The sequence below is a fragment of the Amblyomma maculatum genome, chromosome 9 (assembly GCF_055883805.1).
Source record: "Amblyomma maculatum isolate TAMU_Amacu chromosome 9, ASM5588380v1, whole genome shotgun sequence".
In the NCBI taxonomy this organism is placed as follows: domain Eukaryota; kingdom Metazoa; phylum Arthropoda; class Arachnida; order Ixodida; family Ixodidae; genus Amblyomma; species Amblyomma maculatum.
Genome location: NC_139352.1, coordinates 41436947 through 41461117, shown reverse-complemented (window position 1 = coordinate 41461117; position 24171 = coordinate 41436947). Strand labels below are relative to the sequence as shown.

Sequence of the window (24171 nt, the reverse complement as noted above, 5' to 3'; positions counted from 1 at the left end):
GAGCTGCATTCCCATGTTATGTGGTACAGGGTAGGGGTCTTCTCGCACCACGGGCACTCGTCTCTGAATGTCGTGGGATGCATCATGTGTAATATGTGTAAATTAATGAAGGTGCCCGTTGTAGCTGCCTCAGATCTATGGCCTCCTCGTTGCTGAGCTTTTTATGCGGCTCCGGATATACTTTCCGCAAGCCTTTGTAGTGTTTAATATTGTGGTGTAGTCAGGGTCAAGCGGAATCAGGTCCTTTGCCGCGAGACTGTTGGGCGCACGGTAGGTTTCATATCTTCGGGCTACCCTGTCTGCGTACAAATTCCCCGTGATCGCTGCATGCCCCGGAATCCACACTAGTGTTTAAGTGTATTGTTTTGTTGGCTCGCTTGTGGAAGTAAGGATTTGGGTGCGCTACCTTAGATAATTTACCCCGTTGAAAATTTCTGCACGCGGATTGAAAATCCGACAGTATCGTCAGACTCTCTCCCGTTTCTCTTCCTTGCCTAATGGCCAGTGCGATAGCCACTTCTTATGCCTCCGTGACTGTACAGTTTTGGATCGAGGCGCTAACTACCTCCCGGCCTTCGCAGTCTGTGACCGTGGCTGGAATCAAGCATTTCACAAACACAAAACACCAAGTGCGGAGCAATGGGAGAGCCGGCTCACCAGCTGCGAGCTAGAGGCCCAAAGTGCACTCATAGCAAACACAAGCGAGGTGGCCCGACTCAGTGGAGCCCTGGACTAAGGGCCCACCCACGGCCAAGGAGGACACAGACTTCAAGACGAAGACTCCGTCCTCTACCGCTACTACTTCTTAAAGAATCAATGAAGTTTTCATTAATTCATTCACACGCACCGAAACGTCACTTTAACGGCTTGCGTCGCGTGCATCACGGCGTCGCCGCCGAGCACTTAACATGTCCGGTGCATGACCTTATTCGCCCCGCCGTGGTGGTGGAGTTATCAGGGCGCTCGACTACTGTGCGCAAGGATGCAGGATCGAATCCCTGGTCTCAGCGGCCGCTTTTCGATGGAGGCGAAAAGTTTGGCGCCCGTGTGCTGTTCTACGAGTATATCAGTGCACGCGGTCGCTATTGCGGGAGCCCTCCACTACGGCGTCTCTAATAGCCTAAGTCGCTTTGGGGCGTTAAACTTCGTAAACCTAAACGTCAACCTAAACAACACCCAGCAGTCAACGTCACGACTACCGGATTAGCTATAAAGGTTCAGGGAATGAATCTGAGTGAAGCGGCTAGAGGACACAATGGGACTCAGCTTTGACTCGTACTAGGAGCTTCATTACTGACTGGGAGTCGTGGCGTACGCTGCTGGGGTACGTTGACACCCTCAATATAGGCTTTTAGCATAGCGTGGATGTCTATGGCTATGCATGCGTAGTGGCAACATGAGAGCAACGTGTGGGCACTGTACGTGCGAAGGGGTCTTGCCAAGCAAAGTGAAACGTTGCCGAAATTTTACCTATCTTCCAATGTCGTTCGGTAACGTTGTCTAGGTGTTGCGAATGTCGCTTCGCTTTTTATTATCAGGCAACGTTATCCACAACACATGTACACCATTTATTGCTACGTTAATGTTGTTGTTGTTGTTGTGTGGCTGTATAGGAAGAAGGAAAAGAAAATGCACGGGCCTGCTACTGGCTCTGTAGCTGAGCCACCTCCGCTGCCTCCTACAGGCTCGAGGCCACGTTCGAGCTCCGGAACATTACGTGAAATTTTACATGCGTGCAAAAAGCTAAAAAAAAAGAAGACAGGTACAAAGGAGACAGGCAATAAAAACGTCTAGCCGTCAATACTGCGCTTATGTACAAAACAAGAAAAACGGAAACGATTGAATCGTGTCGTTGCGATAGCATCCTTGATAATTTGTTTTGGTTTAGAGTTTCCTCACTTGAATACTTCGCATTTTGATTTCTGAAGGGCATGATTTATACTTTGCACGTTTTCTCTTTCGAAGTTGAGTTCAAATCTCCTCTTTACCCTCCACATTCATTAATCGCGCTCTCTGTGTTTAACGAATAACAAATAATCAAGCTTTCTGCCTTAATCTATCCCTCAGCAGTGGCCTGACCAGAAACGTCGACTTCGCCACGCTTCGATAGCCACAACGTTGCAGTCTCTTCCGGTCTGATGGACCTTCATCCGCTCGACTATGCTGCCTTTTGCGTGCTCACACTGTCCAGCCTGTCCCTCGGTCTCTACTATTCGGTGCGCAAGAGTAAGAAAAGAAGAACAAGCGAAGGCAACCGTCTGACTTCTCCTACGAAAGGACTGCAGCAGGAGGAAGTGTTCCTCGGGAGTCGAAGCCTTCCGGGGTGGTCGCTGGCCGTCTCTCTCTTGGCAACAGTGGCATCGGGTGTGGGAGTGGTGAGTCTGTCGGCCCACCAGTACGCATACGGCTTTCACTTCGCCTGGCACATCGCTACTATGGCACTGACGACGCCTTGCATCATCTACTTCTTCCTTCCGGTTTTATACCACCTGAAGGTCACCTCGGTGTTTCAGGTAAGCGAAAAGTCCTGTGAGACATATCTCGAAGCAGTGTTTATGGAAATGTAGATTTTTAGCTGCCAGAGATAAGGACATGGTAATGGGAGGGTGATGGCGGGTAAAGATGCCTTTCCTAACGGTCGCCATTCCTTGTTATGAAAGCACGCGAAGCAAGTTTTGTACAAGTAATACAACAGGTCATTCTTAAAGCGAAATTTTTTAACAAATTTGAGGTATAATAGCCAAAGTGCTTGGTTCCATACCGATATCTTTACTCTAAACAAAATTTCTATACGTTGTTTTTCTTTTCTCGCCGAACTTGGGAACTGTGTGAAAAACGCCGAAGGAATGTATTCATGCTTTGTGTATCCCTGAACAGCTTTTCAAGTACCGCAAATAGACAGCGGTGTTTCTAATGTCACCCACAGAAACAGCAAGAGAAAAAGTTGTCTAAACATCGCATACTTTTCTACTTTGTCTTTATATAATATTGTATCCTAAAAATCAGAAGTTCTTTTCCCCACCGCATGCAAAGGTGACCCTGACAAAGCTACCAGAAGCTTGAGGGGCAGTGCTAAGCAGCAGGTAATAGATGCAGATTTCTTCCTCATAGTATCAAAGCTTGGTTACGGCACAAAAAAATCAGTCTTGCGATGCACAATTGCCGCGTTTATTTGTTTATAACTATTCTTTATTATACTGGCTACTCACGCATAAATTCACTTTCCTCCAAACAATCTTACGTTACTGTGCCACAAGTGCACTGGCCGGGAATTAGCTCCCCCAATATAACGCACTCACGTCACAACGCTTCTGACTATCCCTGGTGATGTGGGCGGCCCGTCAGTGTCAAGCGCTACAGTATATACTTCTGAGCCGTGTTAAAATGTGCCGCGGTAAAGAGCATCTAGCATTCTGATAAAGAAACTATTCAATTCACGTCTCCACAACTCTGCCACAGAGTTTCTTTAACAGCATGTGTTCGTTCTAAAAGACCGCGTAAATTCAAAGCAGTAGCATCCTGCTAAGTTGCCACCGTTACGTGGCATATCAACATATGGAGGGCGCAGCCGACCGGCCATACTCCGCAAGACGAAACCTTCGGCTCAGTAACGGCGCTGGTTGCCATCGGACTCGAGAGACGCCTGTCTTCCAAGGTCTACGACAACATCACGAATAAGCTACAGTTGCTAGTCGTGCTCGACAATGCGCAGCATTTACCCAGCAAACCGAATAAACGGAACTGATGCAAGTGTTCGCACTTTGAAGGCCCCATTTTCAGACTCCTGTCATACAAATTCTCGCTAAACAAATTCACATAGGTAACCACTTAACTAAGGAAGCCTAAAAGGTAATCGCAAGAAACTTTCCTCTATACCGACGACATAAATAATGCTACAGGGTCAGATTATTCGCGCAAATGCATTAAGGATGGCCTAACGTTTCCTTTTAAATCATACTGGTATGCGAGTAGTTAGAACCATATATAACTCTTCCCATTCTCTGTTCTTAAAAAGCAAGAATATACATAATATTGTAACAGTAAAAATGTATCTACCAAAGGGAAGGCCAATATGCACAGGAGGGAAAGCTAAAGAGCCAAAAAGTGATTGCCCGTCGCTCGAACGCACCTTCTTTTTCTTCTTTTCCGTCGCTGGAATGGCATATACCCACAGTAGGGGATTGGCCAGAATTCGTTATAGGTTACATAATATAATTGATAATGTCGATTTTTCTTGTCGACCGCACACGGGCACCAAACCTTGTCTCTTCTTTCTCCAAGCCTATTGATGTGACAGTATGTCTTGAAAGATGGATATGTAACGATTCATGCTGTAGTCAGTAATACATTTCTAGACTGCGTTGAGCAACATATTACTCCACGGATAAATACCGGCCAAAGCGATATGAATTTTATATATGCTTACGGATGCCTTGCACCCATGCTTAGCTGAGACTGGCAAGGCGGATATGGTGGAAATTGCATTTGATGTTATTTGGTGACGTAGGTCACACTAAAGTAACAACATGGATCAAATCGACTTTTTCTATAATACAAAGAGTAGTCTGTAATGGAGGGGGGTCGGAGCTCAGCAGCTATTTTTCGGCCCACGTTAGTTTGCGTTTATGTAGTCTTTAGTACAGCCTCTGCATTGAGAGTATTCGTTGATGCTCGTACTTTGTACCAAACAGCTACCGTTCCTGTTTACTGCGGCGCATTATAGTGTAATGTGGGTAGGGTTGTTCAACGCTGCCATCATTGGAGCAGAGTCATTCATCTCCAAACGTGTCCACGTGTTCCTCACTAAGTAAAAAGACGTCGAACGAGAGAAAGAGAGAAATAGTAGAATAGAAATTCAGGGAGGATAACTAGGTGATGCCCAGTAGGCTACCCTAAAATAACTGGACATCGTATTATTGCAGCGACTTCATTTATCTTGCATCGCAAAGAGACGCATCTTGGTGTCTATGCTACCCCTGAAATGTATTGTCACAATCATTTTAATTACGCAACTGATATTACATAGCATATTTCCAAGCCGGAGTTATTTGCATATTGTCCAGCAGCTTACGCCCTTGGTTATTCTCAGAGGCTTTTACCTATGACGACCCGACGACGCTCTCCAGGTCAGGCCTGCGTGCCAGGAGCAGGGAGTATAGGGCCTCCTAAATCGGTGGAAATTAACGTTTTAATCAATCAATCAATCAATTTCCAAGAAATATTTGACTGTACGGAAGCTTTGTACGGGCATAATTTTCAGCCCAAAAGTATCTTTGCTTCGCGCATCTAAGCGATGTATTCAACTTCCAAAACAATTCAACAGATGTACTGCATCCTGTTGTTCTGTGCCAGTTTATTTCTGCAGTTGTCCTCGTGCATCATGAAACCCGGCCGCTGTCCGAACAACGGCCCGCCAAATAGGACATTGCTCTGAATGAATTCCCCGCTCCGTTCAAGAACGCCTACACGAACGCAGATGTCAAAAATGGTGGCGCGAAACGCATCGGTTCTGGGCGCGCTATCGCACTAGATGTCTGTTATTTCCGCTGTCCGTATATATAGGTCTTGCTCAGCAGTAAAAGAAAAACTTCCTCGTTCGCTTTCTCGGCACAATAAAAAGAGAAAAAAAAAAGGAGGTTTAAGTATCGCGTTTGTGAAGCTTTCTGTGTACGGCGTTTCAGCGTCAGTGCCAGACGTATGTACAAGTTAGATTGTAGCAAGCAAATGCTTTCGCTGTTTAGCCGATTTATAGGTCACAATATTATGGGTTCACGTGGCCTATATATATAAACAATAGATTATATGAGTCAGCTGACTGGCAATAATCCCATTTTGTTCCGCCGCCGGTCGCGTTGTGCTGCTGACCGTGTCATAATGCCGCCGTTCCAAAAGGGACACATTTCCTGTCTTTATCCTGATTAATATTTCTATACGTTTCATGCCATAACCGGCACTTGCACTGATAGTAACCTAGTATGACTATTGTCTTAACGGCTGAGGTTCAAAAGAATCCGTTTAGCGCTGATTTCCCAGTGTTTGTTTACTGCAGCCAATATAACCACGGATACCAAGATACCAGAACGAATACGCCTTTCGAAAGAGCACAAGACCTAAAATAGCAATAAGGGCCTATAAAAAACTACACAGAGCTCTGCTATTGAACTAAAGGAGACATCACGCACCGGAAATAGCGTGTATAGTTATCATGTTGGTAATTATGTTCTTACCCAGTCGAAAAAAACTACAGAACTGTGTCAAAAATACGACACAATATCCTGTAGTTCTGTCGTAACCATGAGATTTTTCTGTAATTCTGTAGTACTTTACTGTAGTTGTGTAGTTTTTCTGTAGTATATTTCAGTTGTCTGTAGTTCTGTAGCAGTTTTCTGTTGTAATTACAGAAATTTTTGATGTTGCTACAGGATGTTCTGTTGTCACAACAGGTTTCCCGTCAAAAACCGCACAGAAATCCTGTCGTAACATCAGAAAATTTTCTGTAGTTTTTTTTTGACTGAGTAGTAATGAGAAATAATAATCATCGTATCTATTTGGTTCTTAAATGTGTATGCAGAAAAATAATAGGTACTATAAAAAATTGTTTTGTTATCCCCTTGAGTGAAGCCAACACTTGAATGCTTTACACTGGGCAATAAAGTTCAAAAAGTAGAATACTGTAACAACTGCTATAATTCGCCACGAGGCTAGAAGCAAGGTTTTAGTCATTCTTTTTATAACGAACATACCGACTGCACGACAACGTGGCAACTTAAGAACATTTGGAGGACGCCGCAAAGGGTGAAATATGACGGCCTCCATTTCTTCGTTTTTTCTTGTAATGTCCACCGTATACTGTTATCGAACTTATTATATAATCTTGTAATGATTCAGATAACTCAAATTTGCACACAGAAAATCATGAAGTGGAACACAAGGTGGAAAATTCAGGCTGACTTCTTTCATTTTCAAGATGAGCCTAGATAAATTGCTCGTGTTGTTAAGCCGGATAAATTCCTGAAGTTGAAGAGATTTCTGTCTGTACCTAGAGGAGCGATTGTTTTGCATAAAAACTTTGGTATTGTTAATCTTGAATATCTTCAATGCAGCTTGTGTCATTCGGGCGGTGCAGTAATATATTATTATGCCGCTAGACCACCGGCAAAACCACGATGTTTAAGACCGCAACAAGTCACAATGCACATCGGTGCGCAGCTTAGGAGCTCTCCTAAATAGTATTTCTTGGCACGTGATAACACAAATGTGTGGTAATACAAATGTTACTGTTTTAAGCACGACACTATAAAATACATGATAAACTAAAATGGTAAACATAGTTCTTAACCTCAATGTAATGCGTCAAATCGGCAGTGACAAAGAAAATAATAGCTTATTTACGAGGAAGCCGCAACTTCCTTGCCTTGCTTTTTAAAGACTGTAGTTTACACTTATGATGATGCACTACGTCGCCGCGTATCTCAGGAGCTGGTAGACACAGCTGCAAAGATCCGCATCGTACACAGAGCGGGTTGGCATACCCCTCTGATGCACGCATGGTGCGACGAGTTACATAGCCGGTATCAGTGCCTTATTGGAGCCTCGTCCCTTTCGGCGGCGACTTGGCGTGGAAGACGTAGTCCATCTGCACATCCTGAGGTGCTTCGATTTGCACGGAGAACTCACATCCATAGCTCAGCGTTGAGCGGAGCGCCCCACTCCGCGTCCCATCAAACTAGGGATTGTATGCGTTTCTTGACGCACTTCAAAGGCATGGCGTGTTCAGATGCTACGATTGATGTAGGAGCTGTAGAGACGCATCCAATGTTAGCTGGGTTGCCGCTGGTCAGCCTGGGGATGCATGATGTGCTTTGTGCACTTCCCTCTTTAGAAGAGGTAAATACAGCTTTAGAATCAATGAAACGCGGGTCAGCGCCTGGGCCTGATGGACTCGCTGTGGAATTTTATTTGGGTTTTTGGGACGTTGTCGGTCCAGCACTGACCAATGTCCTTCGACAGTGCTTTGAGCATTTAGATTTCCCGGCCAGTTTTCAAAGTTGCCCTATCAAGTCCCTATCAAGTCCTGGAGCATGCCCTATCAAGTCCTGGAGCATCAAGGGACAAGTGGAAGCTGTGACAGATTTTCTCTTCTTGGGCTCCAAGATTAGCACGGAAGGAGAGTGCAGCCATGAAATTAGGAGACGCCTGCTTCTGGGAAAGAGAGCCATGGTTAGCCTTGACCGCCTAGTAAAGAGCAGAGACATTAGTCTGTCAACCAAGATCCGTATAACTGAACTGAACTGAACTTTCAAAGAGGGCGAATAATTTTGATCCCAAAACGTGATCCTGGAACATCTCGACCAGAACAGTGGAGGCCGATCACCCTTCTAAACGTAGACTACAAGGCTCTCGCAGCCATCGTGGTTCGGCGCTTGAGGGGTGTGATAGCCTCCCTTATTGGTTGTCATCAGGTGTGCTCTGTTCCTGGCAGGGAAATACATAGTTTGTCGTATGCCACTTGAGACATTATTGATTACACGCAAAAACGCTTAGCTAGTGGCATCTTTGTTTCTTTAGATCGGAAAAAAGCTTTTGACCGGATAGAACATGCCTACATATTCGGCGTTTTGCATGCTTTTCAGTTTCCGCAAAATTTAATATTCCCACTAGCGGGTGGGAAAGTGCCCTTTCCCTATGACCCGAGGTGTCCGTCAAGGTTGTCCCCTCTCGCCTCTTTTGTTTGCTCTCAGCTTAGAGCCTTATCTGAGGGCAATAATTACAGACCAAAGTACCCGTGGCCTCCCTCCCCCAGGGTGTCAGACGCTGCGTATGACTGCTTACGCGGATGATAATACGCTGTACCTGCGTGATGAAGCGAGCCTGCTGCGCTGCCTTCATCTTTTCGACAGATACGACAAGGAGTCTGGAGCTGCTCTCAATTTTGAAAAAAAGTAAATATCTTTTAACTGGCAGGCCAGAAGGCGCCTTAATGGTGCCCTATCAATTATTCACAGCGACGCCATCCGCATACTTGGCATTGATTATGAGGCATGTGGGATACCAGCTTCGGTGTGGACTTCCGTCTTAAACGAGGTACGCAGCAAGGTGACTACAGCCAGTTCCTTTGAACTACCCATGCTGGAGAAACGCTACCTTGTCCACACTGTTTTCTGCGGGCAAATATGGTACCTCGCACATTTAACGCAGCCACCTCTCAGAATTTTGCGTTCCCTTCAGTCTCTTGTAAGTTCATTTTTTGGGGCAGGTCGCACGGAACTATAGTATGCCGTGCGGCACTCGGCCAGCCACATTCGAAGGGTGGGTTCGCCTTCCCTTCTTTGTCAGTCTGCTGTTGTTTGCTGGCTCTACGCTTTCTTCGTTTGCTGCAGGGTGATGAGTGCCCAGCACGGGTGCTGGCCTTCTATTTTTTAGGCACAAATGTGAGGGAGCTTCTGCCTGACATACCACTGAATAGGAGACCTCAGGCTTTCCGGATGCCTGTTTTTTATTCGTGTATGGTGGCACTTCATCGCCACGTCCGTCATGTGAGCCCTGACTTAGACGTCTCGGCGAACAGAGTAGTGGAGTCCATGGGAACGCTACTACTTCCGCTGGTGCCTGCGGAACGTAGGCGAAGGGCGGAATACACTTGTTGGTTACCACTCACAGCGTCGTTTCTGCCAGGGCATTTACGTGACTTTATGTGGCTTTTGGAGTGGGGGGTTTTGCCTACACGAGATCAGCTGCAGCGATGGGGAATTGTGCGGACCGCGCAGTGCCTCAACTACCCACTTCAGGAATTCAATCGTCACATGGCCCAGCAATGCGTCGTTGCTCGTGTTTTTTAGAAGGCAGTTCATGCCGGTTTCAGATGTCTAGGTATTAATCGATTTCAGATAAATGGTAGATGTCCTCGCGGTCGCTTTGCACGATTGCTGATTGTAGCTGGCGCTTTCGCGTTATGGCGCAATCGTTGTGAAGCTGTCGCATCGTGCCGGTGCCGACGTGCGCTTTTCCCTGTCCTGGCGCGTCAACGAAAGGAGATCGTAAGCTTTCTGGCTGAGGAACTTTTCTACCTTGGTGAACGAGAGTTCCTTCGCCAATGGACTTGCCCTTTTGTTTCCGTGTCGGATAGGCGTGTACGGGTGGTTTTTAAACCACCCTGGTGCCTGTAATATAATGTAAATATTTATGTCAATTCACTCCTGTATACATCGCAACACACATGTGCATCCACACATATCGAATGGACGTGTACTTAGTGGCTTTTAACACACCTTGGTACCTGCAATATAATGCAGATATATACATATATATATATATATATATATATATATATATATATATATATATATATATATATATATATATATATATATATATATATATATATATATATATATATATATATATATATATATATATATATATATATATATATATATATATGTACACTCACAACTGTTCACATTGCAACCCACATGTTCAATACATACTGTGCATGTGATTTCTGTATATGTTTATATTTATTTTATTTGGCAAATTTTTTACACATGTCTATACCTTCATGTACATTGCCATTCAAAATTGGATATATCATCATCACGATCTGCCCAAATTTTATTTTGCATGTAAATACTGATCTGTGATGTATTTGTTCGTTAGGGTGTATTTTATGTACACTCCTTTGTTGTTAATCATGTGCAATTGCTGTTTTGGTCATTTATCGCCGCTCATGTGAATGTCTAATGTGAGTGTCTTGTCTAATAAAACTTTTTCTAAACACAAAGTATTCCTAATGCCTAGAGACCAAACAAAAAGAAGTTGTTTGTGATGAAAGAATTTAAGAAGCAGATGAGCGAAAGGAACAAGATTTTAAGTGCCTTTTCGATAAATAAAATCGTAATAACAAGCGATGATTTATATTATCATTTGAAAATACTTAAACAGAAATGGTTATCATTTCGAAGCAAATGTTTTCCACAATCTGTGAGATGCCCGACAGTATATAGAGATATGGAACTACATTTATATTTTTATTCCGCACATATCTTTGTGAAGTGGAATGCTAACCTGATTTTGTAGATATGCTATCTTTTGCACAATATGTCGTACACATAGCACCACCATGTAATTACCTTCATACAAAGCAATGGAGAGAAGTCTCAAACTCCATAACAGCATACTGGGCTGGCCAAGAAAATGCAACAAAACGGCTAAACAGGGGCAATGATATCCGTACTTTTTCTGCGATCTAGAAACATGCTAGTCGGTGACCGAGTTTTGAGCAATCTCCAAGAGCAGCTTAGAAAGTATTACAAAAACCTATTACATTGTGCTAATTATAGCATTTCTCCTATTCTATTGTTTGAACTCGTCGCAGATATTAATGCTATTATGGGTGTCTGCTTTAGTTAAGCTCCCGTAACCTGTCTTTTTGTGTACCTAGTGTTTTACATCAATGTATAAACTAAATTAGGCTGCACTGGTTACTAAAGCGATATCGTTATAGGCCCATTCTCCGCAAAATCCAGCATCGGCTTTGTCGACGTTCTGAGCTAAAAATTGCGGCCATTCCTTCGACAGGCGGTAGCTGGAAGCTGACATGGACGAACACTTACGTTTTGTGACGTTCAATGTCCCAAAGCGACTCAGGCTTGCCGTAGTGGAGGGCTCCGCAAATTTCGACCACTTGGGGTTTCTTCACGTGCACTGACATCGCACAGTACATGGACGCCTTGCTTCTCGCCTCCGTCGCGAGCACTTATTTGTTTGATATAACACCACATGCTATCACGAAGTTGACAGTAGCCGCCAACTGAGATTGCTTATTTAATGTGGGAGAGTGTGATAGGCAGCAACCTTGTAGGGCTCAAGAACACCGAGCCAAGCACGCCATACTCCTACCCCATGCAGACACGTTGGTACAGCCTGGTTTAAGCGAGGCCTTATACTTATAACCTTATACCGGGAGGTCTCTTAAAACCGGGATTTGAACAACGTGGTAACCTAGCACTGCATGCTAGTACGAATGTGTGAAATATTTGAGGCACATGTGAAGGGATTAGTAGGTGAGCGTAAACTAAATGTAGTAAGAGAAAAATATTGCCCACGATTACGTTACTTCCTAATGCGAAATTTGAGCGCAGCTCATCAGCTGTTTCACCTTTTCGACAGATTGAGGCAGAGATTTCGAGCAAGAGACGTATGTACAATTATAGACAATTTTTTTTTTTTAATTTTTCACACGTATTCCTTCAGGAGACACTCCACTAACAGATCTTGGCTGTCATGAAAGAAGCTTTCTAGTTGGAGAAATAAAGAGAGCAATTGGGTTATCGGGAGGTTGCGGGAGGCAGCGCGTGGGCCCCTAGGAACGTTGCGCGACGAACAACGGATAGCAGCGACTGACTGATGCCCCTGACGCCGCTAGCGAGTGAGGCGAGTGAGAACGGCATGCACTCACCGTGATCCGCTGTTAGCAAGCCGGAGTTTCGGCAACCTGAGTGCACCCTCGCCGCCACGCAGGAGGAGGGGGGGACCTCCTCCTCTTTCTGCATGACGGTGACGGTGCTGTATGCGGTGTTCTACACAGTCACGTTGTCTTCACTCACTAGCGGCGTCAGCGGCATCAGTCAGTCGCTGCTGGCCCTGCCTCCGGCAACCACCTCCCCCTTCCTTTCCTCCTGTTCTCCAGGTGCTACGCGCGCTCCTGTCCCCATCGTTCATCGCTGAGTGTACCCCCCCCCCCTCTTCTTGTGAGGCTCCGGTTGCCGAAGCGCCGGCTCGGGTGCAGTGGTAAGACACCCAACTATTGTGCCGGAGTACCCGGGTTCGAACCCGACCTCGGCGGCTGCGTTTCGATGGAGGCGAAACGAAGAGGTGTCCTTGTGCTGTGCGATGTCAGCGCACGTTAAAGATCCCCAAATGGTCGAAATTATTCCGCAGCCCTCCACTACGGCTCCTAGGTGTCATGAAAGCGCCACTTTTTTAGCGTGAAAAACTGGAAATTGTGTAGTTGCAGTTAGTTGAAGGATATGGCTATGGGGAACAATATAAAGTAGGCTCAAACTCCATGTTTAAAGAAAGTGTTCTGTCACATTTTTGCACTAGCATATTGCAATGTGCTGCCAGCGTGGCCTTGTGGTAAAGCATCCGCCTCGTGTTCTGGAGGTACCAGGTTCGATCCCTGGTGCCGCCGGGTACCCACCGGCTTTTCAATGGGTACAAGCTTTCCCCCGGCCTGGTTCTCGGCTCTTTGGGGTGAAATGTTTGGGAAAGGGGTCATAGGTTTCAAATAGTTGCTCCGATATGGCAGTGGTCCGTTCCGCCATTGGACAACAATAAGTCCGCCTTGTGCGGCAAAAGACCATTGTGTGGCCCTTTCTTTCAGTCAGCCCAACCTCTACAGGCCATTAGTTTGTTTGAAACTTTCAGCCCTCTAGGGAGCACAGCAGGGTTAGCAGAGCCTCTTGCAAACGCACACTCCTGAGAGAGCCGGGCGCCGGGACGGGGAACGCTTGTACCCATTTTACCGGTTGGTGTCCGGTGGCAGGTTTCGAACTGACCACCTCCAGAGTTACCAGTTATCGTACTCATCGGCCATTTGTTTCCTTCTTTCGTTCTCCCTTTGCTACGTTCGCTTTGTCCAGCGTATCACACGCTGCGTAACAACACACTGAGCTGGCGTACCAGCGTAGCACATTGTAGAGGCTTTCTTATCGTGTCTTGAGTCTGGTTATCTTGTCTCGGCTAAACGCAGGCATCCACCCGCAGCTTCGCTCGGGATGCACAGTGCAAGGTGAACTACGCACCACCGTCCCTTGTTTACAGTGAGTTTCGCGTCAAGCCGAAGGACGGGGCTATTAATTCGAGCAAGTCCGCTTGTCTGCAAGTGCACATATTACAAAACACTTGCGGCGTTCTCTCTTAGCTTAAATGTCACTAGGATTTCACTGTGTCGTTAGTGATGCAGCACGGAGCATAGACTCGCTTGGACTCGCCGTTGTGGTGCAGTGGTTACGGCGCGAGACTACTGCGCCCAATGATGCGAGATCGAATCCCGGCCGCGGTGGCCGCTTTTGTAGTGAAATCTACATTGGCCATGAACGAGGAGTTTCGCGTGGCGGTAAGCACAGAGTCGTTGCCTAGCAACTGCTAGACAACGGCGAACGCTAGTTGCCTAGCAACTAGCGCTCGCCGAGCTATCTGGCAGTCAAGACGCAACAAAAAGAACATGTCTGTAAAGCAACAACATAGCTAGACATAGTGAGCAGCGCATTTTAATTCCCCTTCTCTAGTGTGTAGGCTAGTCAGCGGCGCATTTCGAACGAGCGTGTGCTCAGCATTGGTCAGGATTGGATTGGACTGGATTAGACCCGATTGCACTGGTTTGTATTGAATTGGACAGGACTGGCTGGAGTGTATATATTTCACTTGAATGAACTGCACTTGATTGAACTGTATTTGATTATACTTGATTGTTTTGAAGTATACAACAGTTGCATCTTGCCTGTACTCACCTATGGGGCTGAAATGTGGAGGCTAACCAAGAGAGTTCTACTTAAGTTGAGGACAACCCAGAGGGCTATGGAACGAAAAATGGTAGGGGTAACATTAAGAGATAGAAAGCGTGCAGAGTGGGTCAGAAAAATAACTCAAGTTACCGACATTCTAGTAGAAATTAAGAAGAAGAAATGGACATGGGCAGGACATGCAGTGCGAAGAGAGTCTAACCGATGGTCGCTGAGGGTAACAAACTAGATTCCAAGGGAAGGAAAGCGTAGCAGGGGGCGGCAGAAAGTGAGGTGGGCGGATGAGATTGAGAAGTTCGCAGGGGTCAAGTGGATGCGGCTAGCACAGAACCGGGTTAAGTGGAGAAATATGGGAGAGGCCTTCGCCCTGCAGTGGGTATAATCAGGCTGATGATGATGATGATGATTGCTTTGGATTTGATTGGATTACAGTGGATTGGATGGGATTAGATTGTATTCGAGAGGAGTAGGCAGGCCAGCACCAGGCACATATGTTTTCTCTATGTTATGTCCTGGCCTAGCTGACCTAAGCCACGGCAATGTTTTCGATGGAGGCGAAAAGCAAGGCGCTCGTGTGCTGTGCGTTGCCAGTGCTCGTTAAAGAACCCTCCACTCTCCAGACACCTCCACTGAGGCGCCTCTCATAGCTTTAGTCGCTTTGGTGCCTTAAGCCCCACAAACCAAACCAATTAAACCTTCGCATCGCGCGCTTGTTTCACACGCCACGCGTAGCATAAAACGTTCTTGTGAGCGCAGGGGCTGCTGTGTCGCCAGGGCGGCTCGTCGTCACCAAACTAACTACGGAAGATTCTACAGAATTCATTTTAGTTCTTTTGATACGGTGCTGTGTTATATGTCCTTCCAGACTCCATGATCCCCCGCGGTGTGCCGACAGACAAAGCTAAAAGCATTCCGTGCTTAAAACTTTAAAACAGCATGCCAGCATTCATGAAAACTATACCCAGTTGCTTCATTCTATCTGCACAGAAAGGAGCAGACGCCAAACGAGACGCGGTCACTGGAGAAGGTTGTTTTTTTATTTTTTTACTTAAAAGGGTGCCCAGGGTAAAATGCAAACACTCAAGGCACTCACGTATGCGTGTATACCGCTTGAAAAACGCTTGGCATCTTTCGGCGAGCAAGCCAAGCAGACTAGCTCTACTGCGCATAATAAATTCGGACAAATCTCCAAGGGCAGAAGCTGTTAAAATTGTTCAATAAACTAGCACCCTGCGTAACCCGCATTGGTCTCGGTGCGGGTTACTGGTCTTCTGACCCGACGGTGAGCAGGGTCGAACGAAGGTGCGTCCTAAAGCAGTGTTTTCCAGGTGCGCACCAGCCTCCCACTCAAGCGCGGTGTAAGCGGAATGCGAGTTTGGTGAAGTGAAACACGTGGTTCTTCGTTGTAATCACTCTAGGAGTGTGCCGACATGCGCGGAGAAGTGTGGTGCGAGTACTACTTTGCAGATTTATGACGCTGAATGTATTTTTCCTAACTCATTTTTACCATAATCATATACCGCTTGCGTGATGTGTTTGCTTGCTGTGCCCGGCATCTTTGCGCATGCTCCGAGTTGTATTTATACTTCCTCTGCCACACGCCAACAAACAATTGGCCGTAGCGCCTGTCTTTCGTTGTATGCGCTACTCTTGTCTTCGTCAAAGCTCTTGCGCTAAATTCATCTACAAGAGTTGTTGTGGAGCAAAGCATTGACCTTATTTCACTCATATTAGATGAAGACGTAATAGTTAGTATTGTTTCTTCGCCAAGAGGTCCGCACTACCTCGTAGAGTAGTGCCTTTTTTTTTTCTACGCAGACCTCATTGCCTGAATTTGGATGGATGCTGGTGCATAGGGTCTTCTGTCATTACTTACTAAACCTTGCTGACTAGAACTACACTGCCGCAGATACTGCGCCTTTCCATGCAACGTGTCATACCATTCGTCATTGGTGGCCACCGCCACGTGTATTTTTGTTCCAGGCGTGAGGTTATTATATCCCAACCAAAACGTTTGCATTGGACTATCCGTTTATTGAGCTGGATTTTTTTCGAGTCACAGAAGTTAAACTCACAGTAGCTGTCTTACTCCTTTGACACGTGCTTAAATTGCGGTGATGGATGAGTGCATTGGCTTGCGGCGGGCTGTCGTAAGAGCTGGGGCATTACAGACGTCAAGCGATTTACAGGCATGCAAGTGAACACTACTGTATTTAGGTGGGTTGCCGCACAAGTGTTTGCAAGTATGAGTGTGTAATGAGAATAAAATAAAGTCTGCACTGTTTCTCTCCGGCACTGTGGATGATACATCGAAATAAAATTCAAATACTTAAATAGCAGAATTTTTTAATAAAACGCACAGGATCCCCAGGCAGCGTTTCCGCGGACTTTCGCGCAATATGTAACATGTTTCATTAGAGACTACTGTTACTCCTCTCTCGTAACGGGTCAGAGCTCTAACACACATAATTAGAGGACTCCCCTTAGAGGACTCCCTTTCTCCCCCTTCCCGTATAAAGTATTGCGTAATATGATAAATAGAGACCAGATATGCTCGTCCTGTTGCTGGCGGCTGCCCCATGCAATGGACCACATTCGCCTGCTGCAAATGCAACATGGCCGTCGGATCTATGGCAAGCCAGAGAACTCGCGCCACATTTAGCGAACTTGCTAAGTAACTCATGAAATGAACTGCAAAGCATGATTAACAACTTAGAATAGAAAAGCAAGATCGCATATCTTTAATTATTATGAAGATAACTTAAGAAATATTCCACAGCATGGAAATGATCAACAGTATAGCGTAAATATGAGGCGCTCCACACGGTGCCACTGGCCGCAGTTCAAGACCGCGAGAGTAAAGTATAAAAGCTGTATATGTTTCCGCTGCCCACCTATGAAACGGAAACTTGCGGCTGCCAAAAATAGCCTAACGTAAATTTAGGGCAATGAATGACAAGGAGAGTGCGGAGTGAGTGAAGGATCACACGTGGGTTAATGACATGCCACGCATTCAAGAAGAAACGTAGATTGGCAGGTTATGTTATGCAAGAGGAGCATTAGCAATGCTATTTAAAGGTAACAAATTCGAATCCAAGGAAAGGCAAATGTAGCAGGGAACAGCTAAATGATGGATGGACGGATGATATTACAATGTTTGCAAGGATTAGGTGACCATAGATGGACCAGGATCGCGTATAAAAAATATGGGAGAGGATTTTGTCCTTGAATGGTGTACTCAGGCTATGATGACATCTGTACGCTTTATTTCGAACTATTATATTCCAGTATACATTTCTGGGCATCGGTGGAGGATTAAACTAGATTAACATCGAATTAACAGCGAAGGTGCTTCGCTCACTACATATCGCTGGTGAGCAATTTGTTGTCACTAGATTCTCTTGCTGCCTCAATTAACAAGCATCCTTCTTACGTGATACCAGTACTGCTTCAAAACGAGGGGTTTTAGCTATTCAACGTGCGGAACCAAATGTCGAGCGTGAGCTCAAATCATAGGACAACTCAGGGGATTTAAATTGCGCTTGAACCACAGGTGGTGGCAGATTTGTAATACGTATCAGAACGATTTGTCTGTGAAGTAACCGTGTAAGCGAGCGCTGGGGTTCTTACGTCGAGCTTCCGGCCGTTGCCTCCTGTGGTTCAAGCCGGCTGAGCTTAATCTACAAAGCGGAAGCTTGATTAAGCACTATATCGGGCATGGTTTGCTCTAGTTAAATTTTTTATGGCTGTCTACCAACGCTAAGGACACAACAGCCGGGTATAGACAACACAAAGGTGTCGAGGGCATTTTGAATGGGGAGATCCCAGGAGGCGATCAAGGTGGGCAGCGGTGGTGGTGAAAGGAGAATGTTAGGCAGAGGACCGGAAGGTTGTGGAGAACTGCAGGCAATGCTCTGTGTTTTTGGAGATATGTACCTGTATGATTGAAGCTTGGCATGTGCGTGAAGAAGACGCAAGTGCGCAAGGTAGAAGAAGCGAAGCAGAAGAAAAAGATGAAGAGAGCGCCACCCGCTCTGCATGCCCCACGTGCAAAGAAGTGAGCAGCTCCTGTTTCTCGTGTGACACCTCAGATCAAATCCCAGCGTCAGATTATATTTACGAATGACAGCACTACAGCTAATATTTTAAACTGAAAACTGTCGCCCACGCCAGACTCACCTTCATCGTCGGCCAACACGAGGGCACTTACTTTCTGACTTCCTTGCGAAATCATTTAGACATTTAAAGTCCTGTCGGGGGAGGATCCCTGAATGTCTGCCCGACGGAAAACGTTTCTTCGATTTAAACCAAGCTCGAGCAGACACATTTGACCCAGATGAAACAACTTGTAGCATAACAAACCCCGCAGAGCTGCGAGTCATCGGGGATGCCCACACAACAATTCCACAGCCACCAGCATTTTTACACTAATAACGGGATTTTTGAACGAACTATAAAAATGGTTTCTTTGTGTTCTTGGGCTGAGTCCTCCGAACCTCTGGAAAATGATCCCTCCGAAAAATATCCGCGCGAGTTATCAGTAACACGTGAGTAAAGCCGGATATAGCCGGTAATTGGGCTTCTTACGTTATTCTTTTGAAGCTTACATTTGCGTGACAGTTTCTTCGGATGACTAAAGCATTCAGAGCTTATGGGTAGTAACATTCTCCGAAATGAGCCACGAGTAGTAGAATATTATAAAGCATTACTTTTACGCACACGAACCTAACATCAAACTACTCAATTTCCAGTGAAGTTGCTAAGCAATGGCGTAGTAAGGTGCTTGAGTTCACCTCTCCAAGAAAAGAAACTGATGGAAGCAAGGCAGGGTCAGGACACTTATTCTTCGCCTTTCAGGGTATGACGCGAAGACGTTAGTGGCTCCTTCCCATATCCTTCCCATACTCCTTCCAAACTCCTTCCCATACCCGAGAGGACTGGGAGGCGGCCCTGCTCGGCTGCCTGGATCTTGCGGTACAACAATTAAGCGCTGGTCCAGCGAGCTCGTGGGGCGGCCCAGACCAATGGAGTCTCGGAATAAGGGACTACACCTAGTATTGTAAGGCGAGTGGCCCACTAGGGGTGGCTCTCTAAGCATCCTCTCCTTTTGTATTAAATGCTTACCACCACCACCCAGAGCTCTTCCTCTCAGCGCCAGCTTTTGTAACATGGGCGACTGTCATACATGGTAGAGTAAAAAGTGTTACCACAAGTGACGAATAATTGATGAGGCGGAGAGAGTGTGTCGCGGTGCGCTTAAAACCACGCCGATCATTACAGTCCGAGGTCTACCGCGGCACAGTCTAGGGGAGGTTCACCAGACAGTTTTTGTCCGCGAATTATTTTTTCCCGTTTTTATAAAAATGGCTGCTGGTAAAAACAATGCATACTAAAAAAGTAATCAAATCTAATTCCGTCGATCACGATAATAGTTAGCGAAGAAATGTCATCTTTGCTGCCACGCGCGCTTTTTAGAAGATATCCTTGCTCACAGCGGCAGCTCACAAACAAAGGTCATTAACGCTACTACGAGCGCTGTTGAAAAGCCTGAGTGAACTCAGTAGCACCTCGACAGTTGAGAAACGGCACTCGTGGAAAAATGAGGGGACCCTTAAGCTCCGCCGTTCGGGGTATGACGTGATAGCGTTTCATGTACACAGAGGACTTTTTTCAACTTTCCTATTCCTTTATTTCTAATCTTTTAATTTGTTCCATTCTATATACACAGATACTTAGCATCAGCAAACTTTGCTTTACATTCTGAACAGTTTGGCATCATTGAACGCATTTCCAGTCTTTTTTTAATTATATCAATCAATTATTTCATACATAACACACTCTAAATTTTCACAATTATTGCCATCAAGCATGACTTTTTATTCTTAGCACCCCGACACTTATGAACCTTTTTTACCAATTTTTCATGTTTTGCAATTGTTTCAACTAATTGATTGAGCAATTACACTTTCTTAAATTTCTTGATTAGCATCATCAAACATGGCTTTTCATTCTGAGCCTTTGACACCTTTTAACCCTCTTTTTTTCTAGTTTTTCTTCTTTTTCATTTATTTCATTCCTACGTTCATTACAATGATTTCTCTACCTCCTGATCGGCTATCGTACACAAATCAGTCATCAAACACAAGAACCGCCGATTACCACCACACGAATATTTTTTAAACAGCCACCAATTTTTCCCCCTCCCGCCCTACTGAAAAACCAAAAGTTCTACAGGGCAGTAACCTCATAAAATCTCATGTAATCGCATAGACTCTCATACGGTGCACATCATTATCATAAAATATCGTACTGAATTTATGATAATGTTCAAGAAACTATGAGACGTTATGCAATTATATGTGACTTGCATGTGATTTCTTATGTGAATTGAGTGGTATTGTGGAGAAAATGTGATTGTTTTGCCTCATACAATTTTTTCAGTAGGGCGGTGCCGACTACTACTACGACGTGGCCTTTCAGTGGCCTTTGTCATATTTTTAAATCATCCCTGTACCTGAAGTGTGCATGCAGAAAAAGCGGCATGTGCACTACAGCTTTTCCAGCACACGTGCTGCATGTGCGCTCGTCGGTCGAGCCTGTGACTCCTCGAGCAAACGTGGGACCTCAATTATATTTTATATAGCTGTATGCCCACACAGTTGACAGCTAAAAACGACTCAGAACAGACACTTTCAAAGGAAAAGCAAATACGCAAGCACATGACATACGCAGGTGTACATGGCAGAACCGCAATAGAGGTCACGGTCTGGCTAAAGACGGGGTATTTTCCTCCAGAAACGTCAAACATTCGTTAGCGCAGTCTTCATTTATCTCATCGTAATTCCCACAGCGGAGTGTATCTTGTTTTGACAGCGGGTGTCTGCTACCCGTCTGAGCAGAAATGTCTTGCCAGGTCATGTTCCGAGCATAAACAGAGAGGTACTCGGCGCGCCAAAAAGCAAGAGCATGTCACCCCACTAAGCACGACCCCCTTCAATGGCACATACTACACAGATGTATCTTTCTCTGACCGCAACGCTACAACTTCGTTTGTTCGCCTCCACCACCAAAACGTTCCTCATCACATTAGCGTTCCTGTTCCGACATCAACTTAATCTTAAGTAATCGCCAAAACTATTATTCTCCACCCTCACCAAACAACATAATCACAGTGCGCGCAGACACCTCTAACGCCCTCCATGCCGTCGCCGCCAACAAGCTTCCTAAGTATGCACGCCAAGCTAAGCACGTACATTCACCAAACCACAAACTTCCACGTCCTTCTGTAATGAACTCCCGGCCCACACTGAATAAAAGGAACCGAATGGAAGCATGCCTTTGCTCGCCACACGTCTCCGAGTTGCCCTTCTTCTTGGTTGAATATTTACAACCCCAAAGATAAGCGGGCTATACCCTGAAAACATCGAAGCGAAAGACTCAAAGATCTACGAAAAACCCACCGCCTCTCCCCCCCCCCCCCTTCCACACCTTAGTCGCCGTGACACCGCTTTCACCAGACAAGCGCTCGCGCTTGTCTGGTGAAAACTTGAAAACCTGATGAAAACCTATACAAAGACCACGAATTGGAGCACTCTGTTTACCCCCCAAGTCATGTATACGGCAGATGCCCTCCAAGTTACAACACGCTCGTATTCGATACGCCCATGTACCACAGGGTCTTACTAATCGACGTACAGACTCATGAGAGAGCTGGGCCGCTACTTCTGCTGCACTCCGTCAGTAGTTCTCGCCACAGCTTATTGTCTATACCACCTTCACGTTAGGCGATGTGCAGCAATATAGGTGATATACTTTTCTATCAATTCGCCTAGTGAGAGCACTTTTCCCACAGGCAGCATGTGCTCTGAAATCACCAACAACGGTGAGAAGAGCTGTTTTCGCCGTCTGAGCTGCCTTTTGGAACCTCTCGTAAAAGGTCACTGCTCGGTGTCATTCATGGTCAACTATCGATGTTTGGAACTTCGCTTGTACACCTCCTAGATAGCAGTTGAGTAAAAGTGTGCTCAATAACTTGAGTGTGCCTTCCAAGTCTTGTACTTGTTGTGCAGTCCTTGCAGACCCAACTACATGGAGAATGGTTAGCTTGGTGTGTACTGCACGGAGAGAGTTCCACAATAGACTTCTCTACAAGGGTCCCGAGGTAGTCCTTAAGGGGTTCCTTAATGTCCATATCGACACTATAGTGGACATCTCAATTTCGTGGTTTTTATAATAGAGGTTTCAGTCTCGTCTGCGCCCCGCTGATGTGACTGGCAGCGTTTTGTTTCTATTCCGTAAGTAGGAGGATGTTCAGCGAGGTGTGAAATTAAGCACAATATTAGTGCAAAATTGCAGAATATTGAAGCGAAAATCCTTTCTAGGCTCATGGAACGAAATCCCATGCGCGAGATCTGTTATATCCCGCGAAATTACGAGAGATGCGTTCTTGTCTAGCTTACCAGTCATCTGCAATCCCACACTTTTAACACGCGTCAAGGAACGCCACGGGCAGGAGCGATGGTGTATCGTCGAAACATTTGCCGGAGAAAGTGCGATAGATATTGCGCCCTTCTTTTTCTGTAAACTATTTTAAATATATGTAGCACTTCAACGAACGCCAATGATGGCCAAACGATAGTTGAAAAAGGGTAGGCTTTCGCCATTCTCTTCTTAAGAGACATCTTAGACACCCTGTAATTTTTAAAGCGAAAGCCTTTAATTGCTCATTGTTGGCGTCAGCAAATGTGTAACGCTTTTGCAGCGGCTCTGATACTTAAAAAATAAATTATTAAACCTTGTCTCCCAACGGGGAATCAAATTTCCATCCCTTAGAACCCCAGTCCAGCTCTTTAACACTGCGCGACGCCCAGGTTTTTTCTTTTTCTTCATTGCGTGGGAAAACTTCCGTAAAAAAAGAAAAAATTCCAATTTCTTAAACTTGTCCACGTCTGAAGTTACCGGGCTGCTTAATACGAGCCCGCCATACTCCTAGCCCGACAATTCATCATCAACAAAACATCAAAATTCTGGAAGGCACACACATGTATCTAGGTATGGCACCCAATTTAGAGCTTCTTCGCGTGCAGCATATGAACTCCTCAGCAAAGCACACTTCTCCCGAAAGACGGATTTGGACGATCTTGGTGGCTCAGCATGCCTGTGCATCGAACGGCTTTTCCAAAAACTCAACAGTTCCATCAACACAAATAGATCATAAGCCGCAACAAGATTTTTGTTAAGAGGCAAAAATCTAATAGTATATGGTTTAATTTCAATGTGCCCGAAAAGAACATAGCATCACGGCACAGAATAAAGCAATTATCAATTCTCTCAGGCACGTTACAGAGACAGCAATTCACCATCCAGGGCACAAACATCTCCTTATCATAAAGAAATGTCTTGACAGACAACGTCGCTGTGTCTAGTTTTAAAAAGAACGTTTTTGCGGCTGTCTGAATGCACATTTGCCTAACATGCTTTAGAATAGTGGCGTCTAAAAACGCCAGTTAAGGCTGCCGATACAATGGTGCAGGGAACAAAGACTCATTGATAACCTGGGTCATCTGCTTTCTGGAGAGGCTATAAAGGTAATCTATAGAGAAGAGCACAGTGAGGAAATAAAAGTGTCAGCAACCTCCTTAAGGAA

General features: G+C 45.5%; 1 protein-coding gene across 1 annotated transcript in view; it reads left to right on the top strand.

Moving 5' to 3' along the window:
• The first annotated feature begins 2138 nt into the window (after positions 1 to 2138).
• The window catches only part of LOC146178920 (putative sodium-dependent multivitamin transporter), a 100639-nt gene continuing 78606 nt past the window's right edge, over positions 2139 to 24171 (top strand). The window contains exon 1 of the mRNA XM_084580068.1: positions 2139 to 2513. Within this exon, the coding sequence (XP_084436194.1) occupies positions 2139 to 2513 (375 nt within the window). The remainder of the gene's footprint in view (positions 2514 to 24171) is intronic.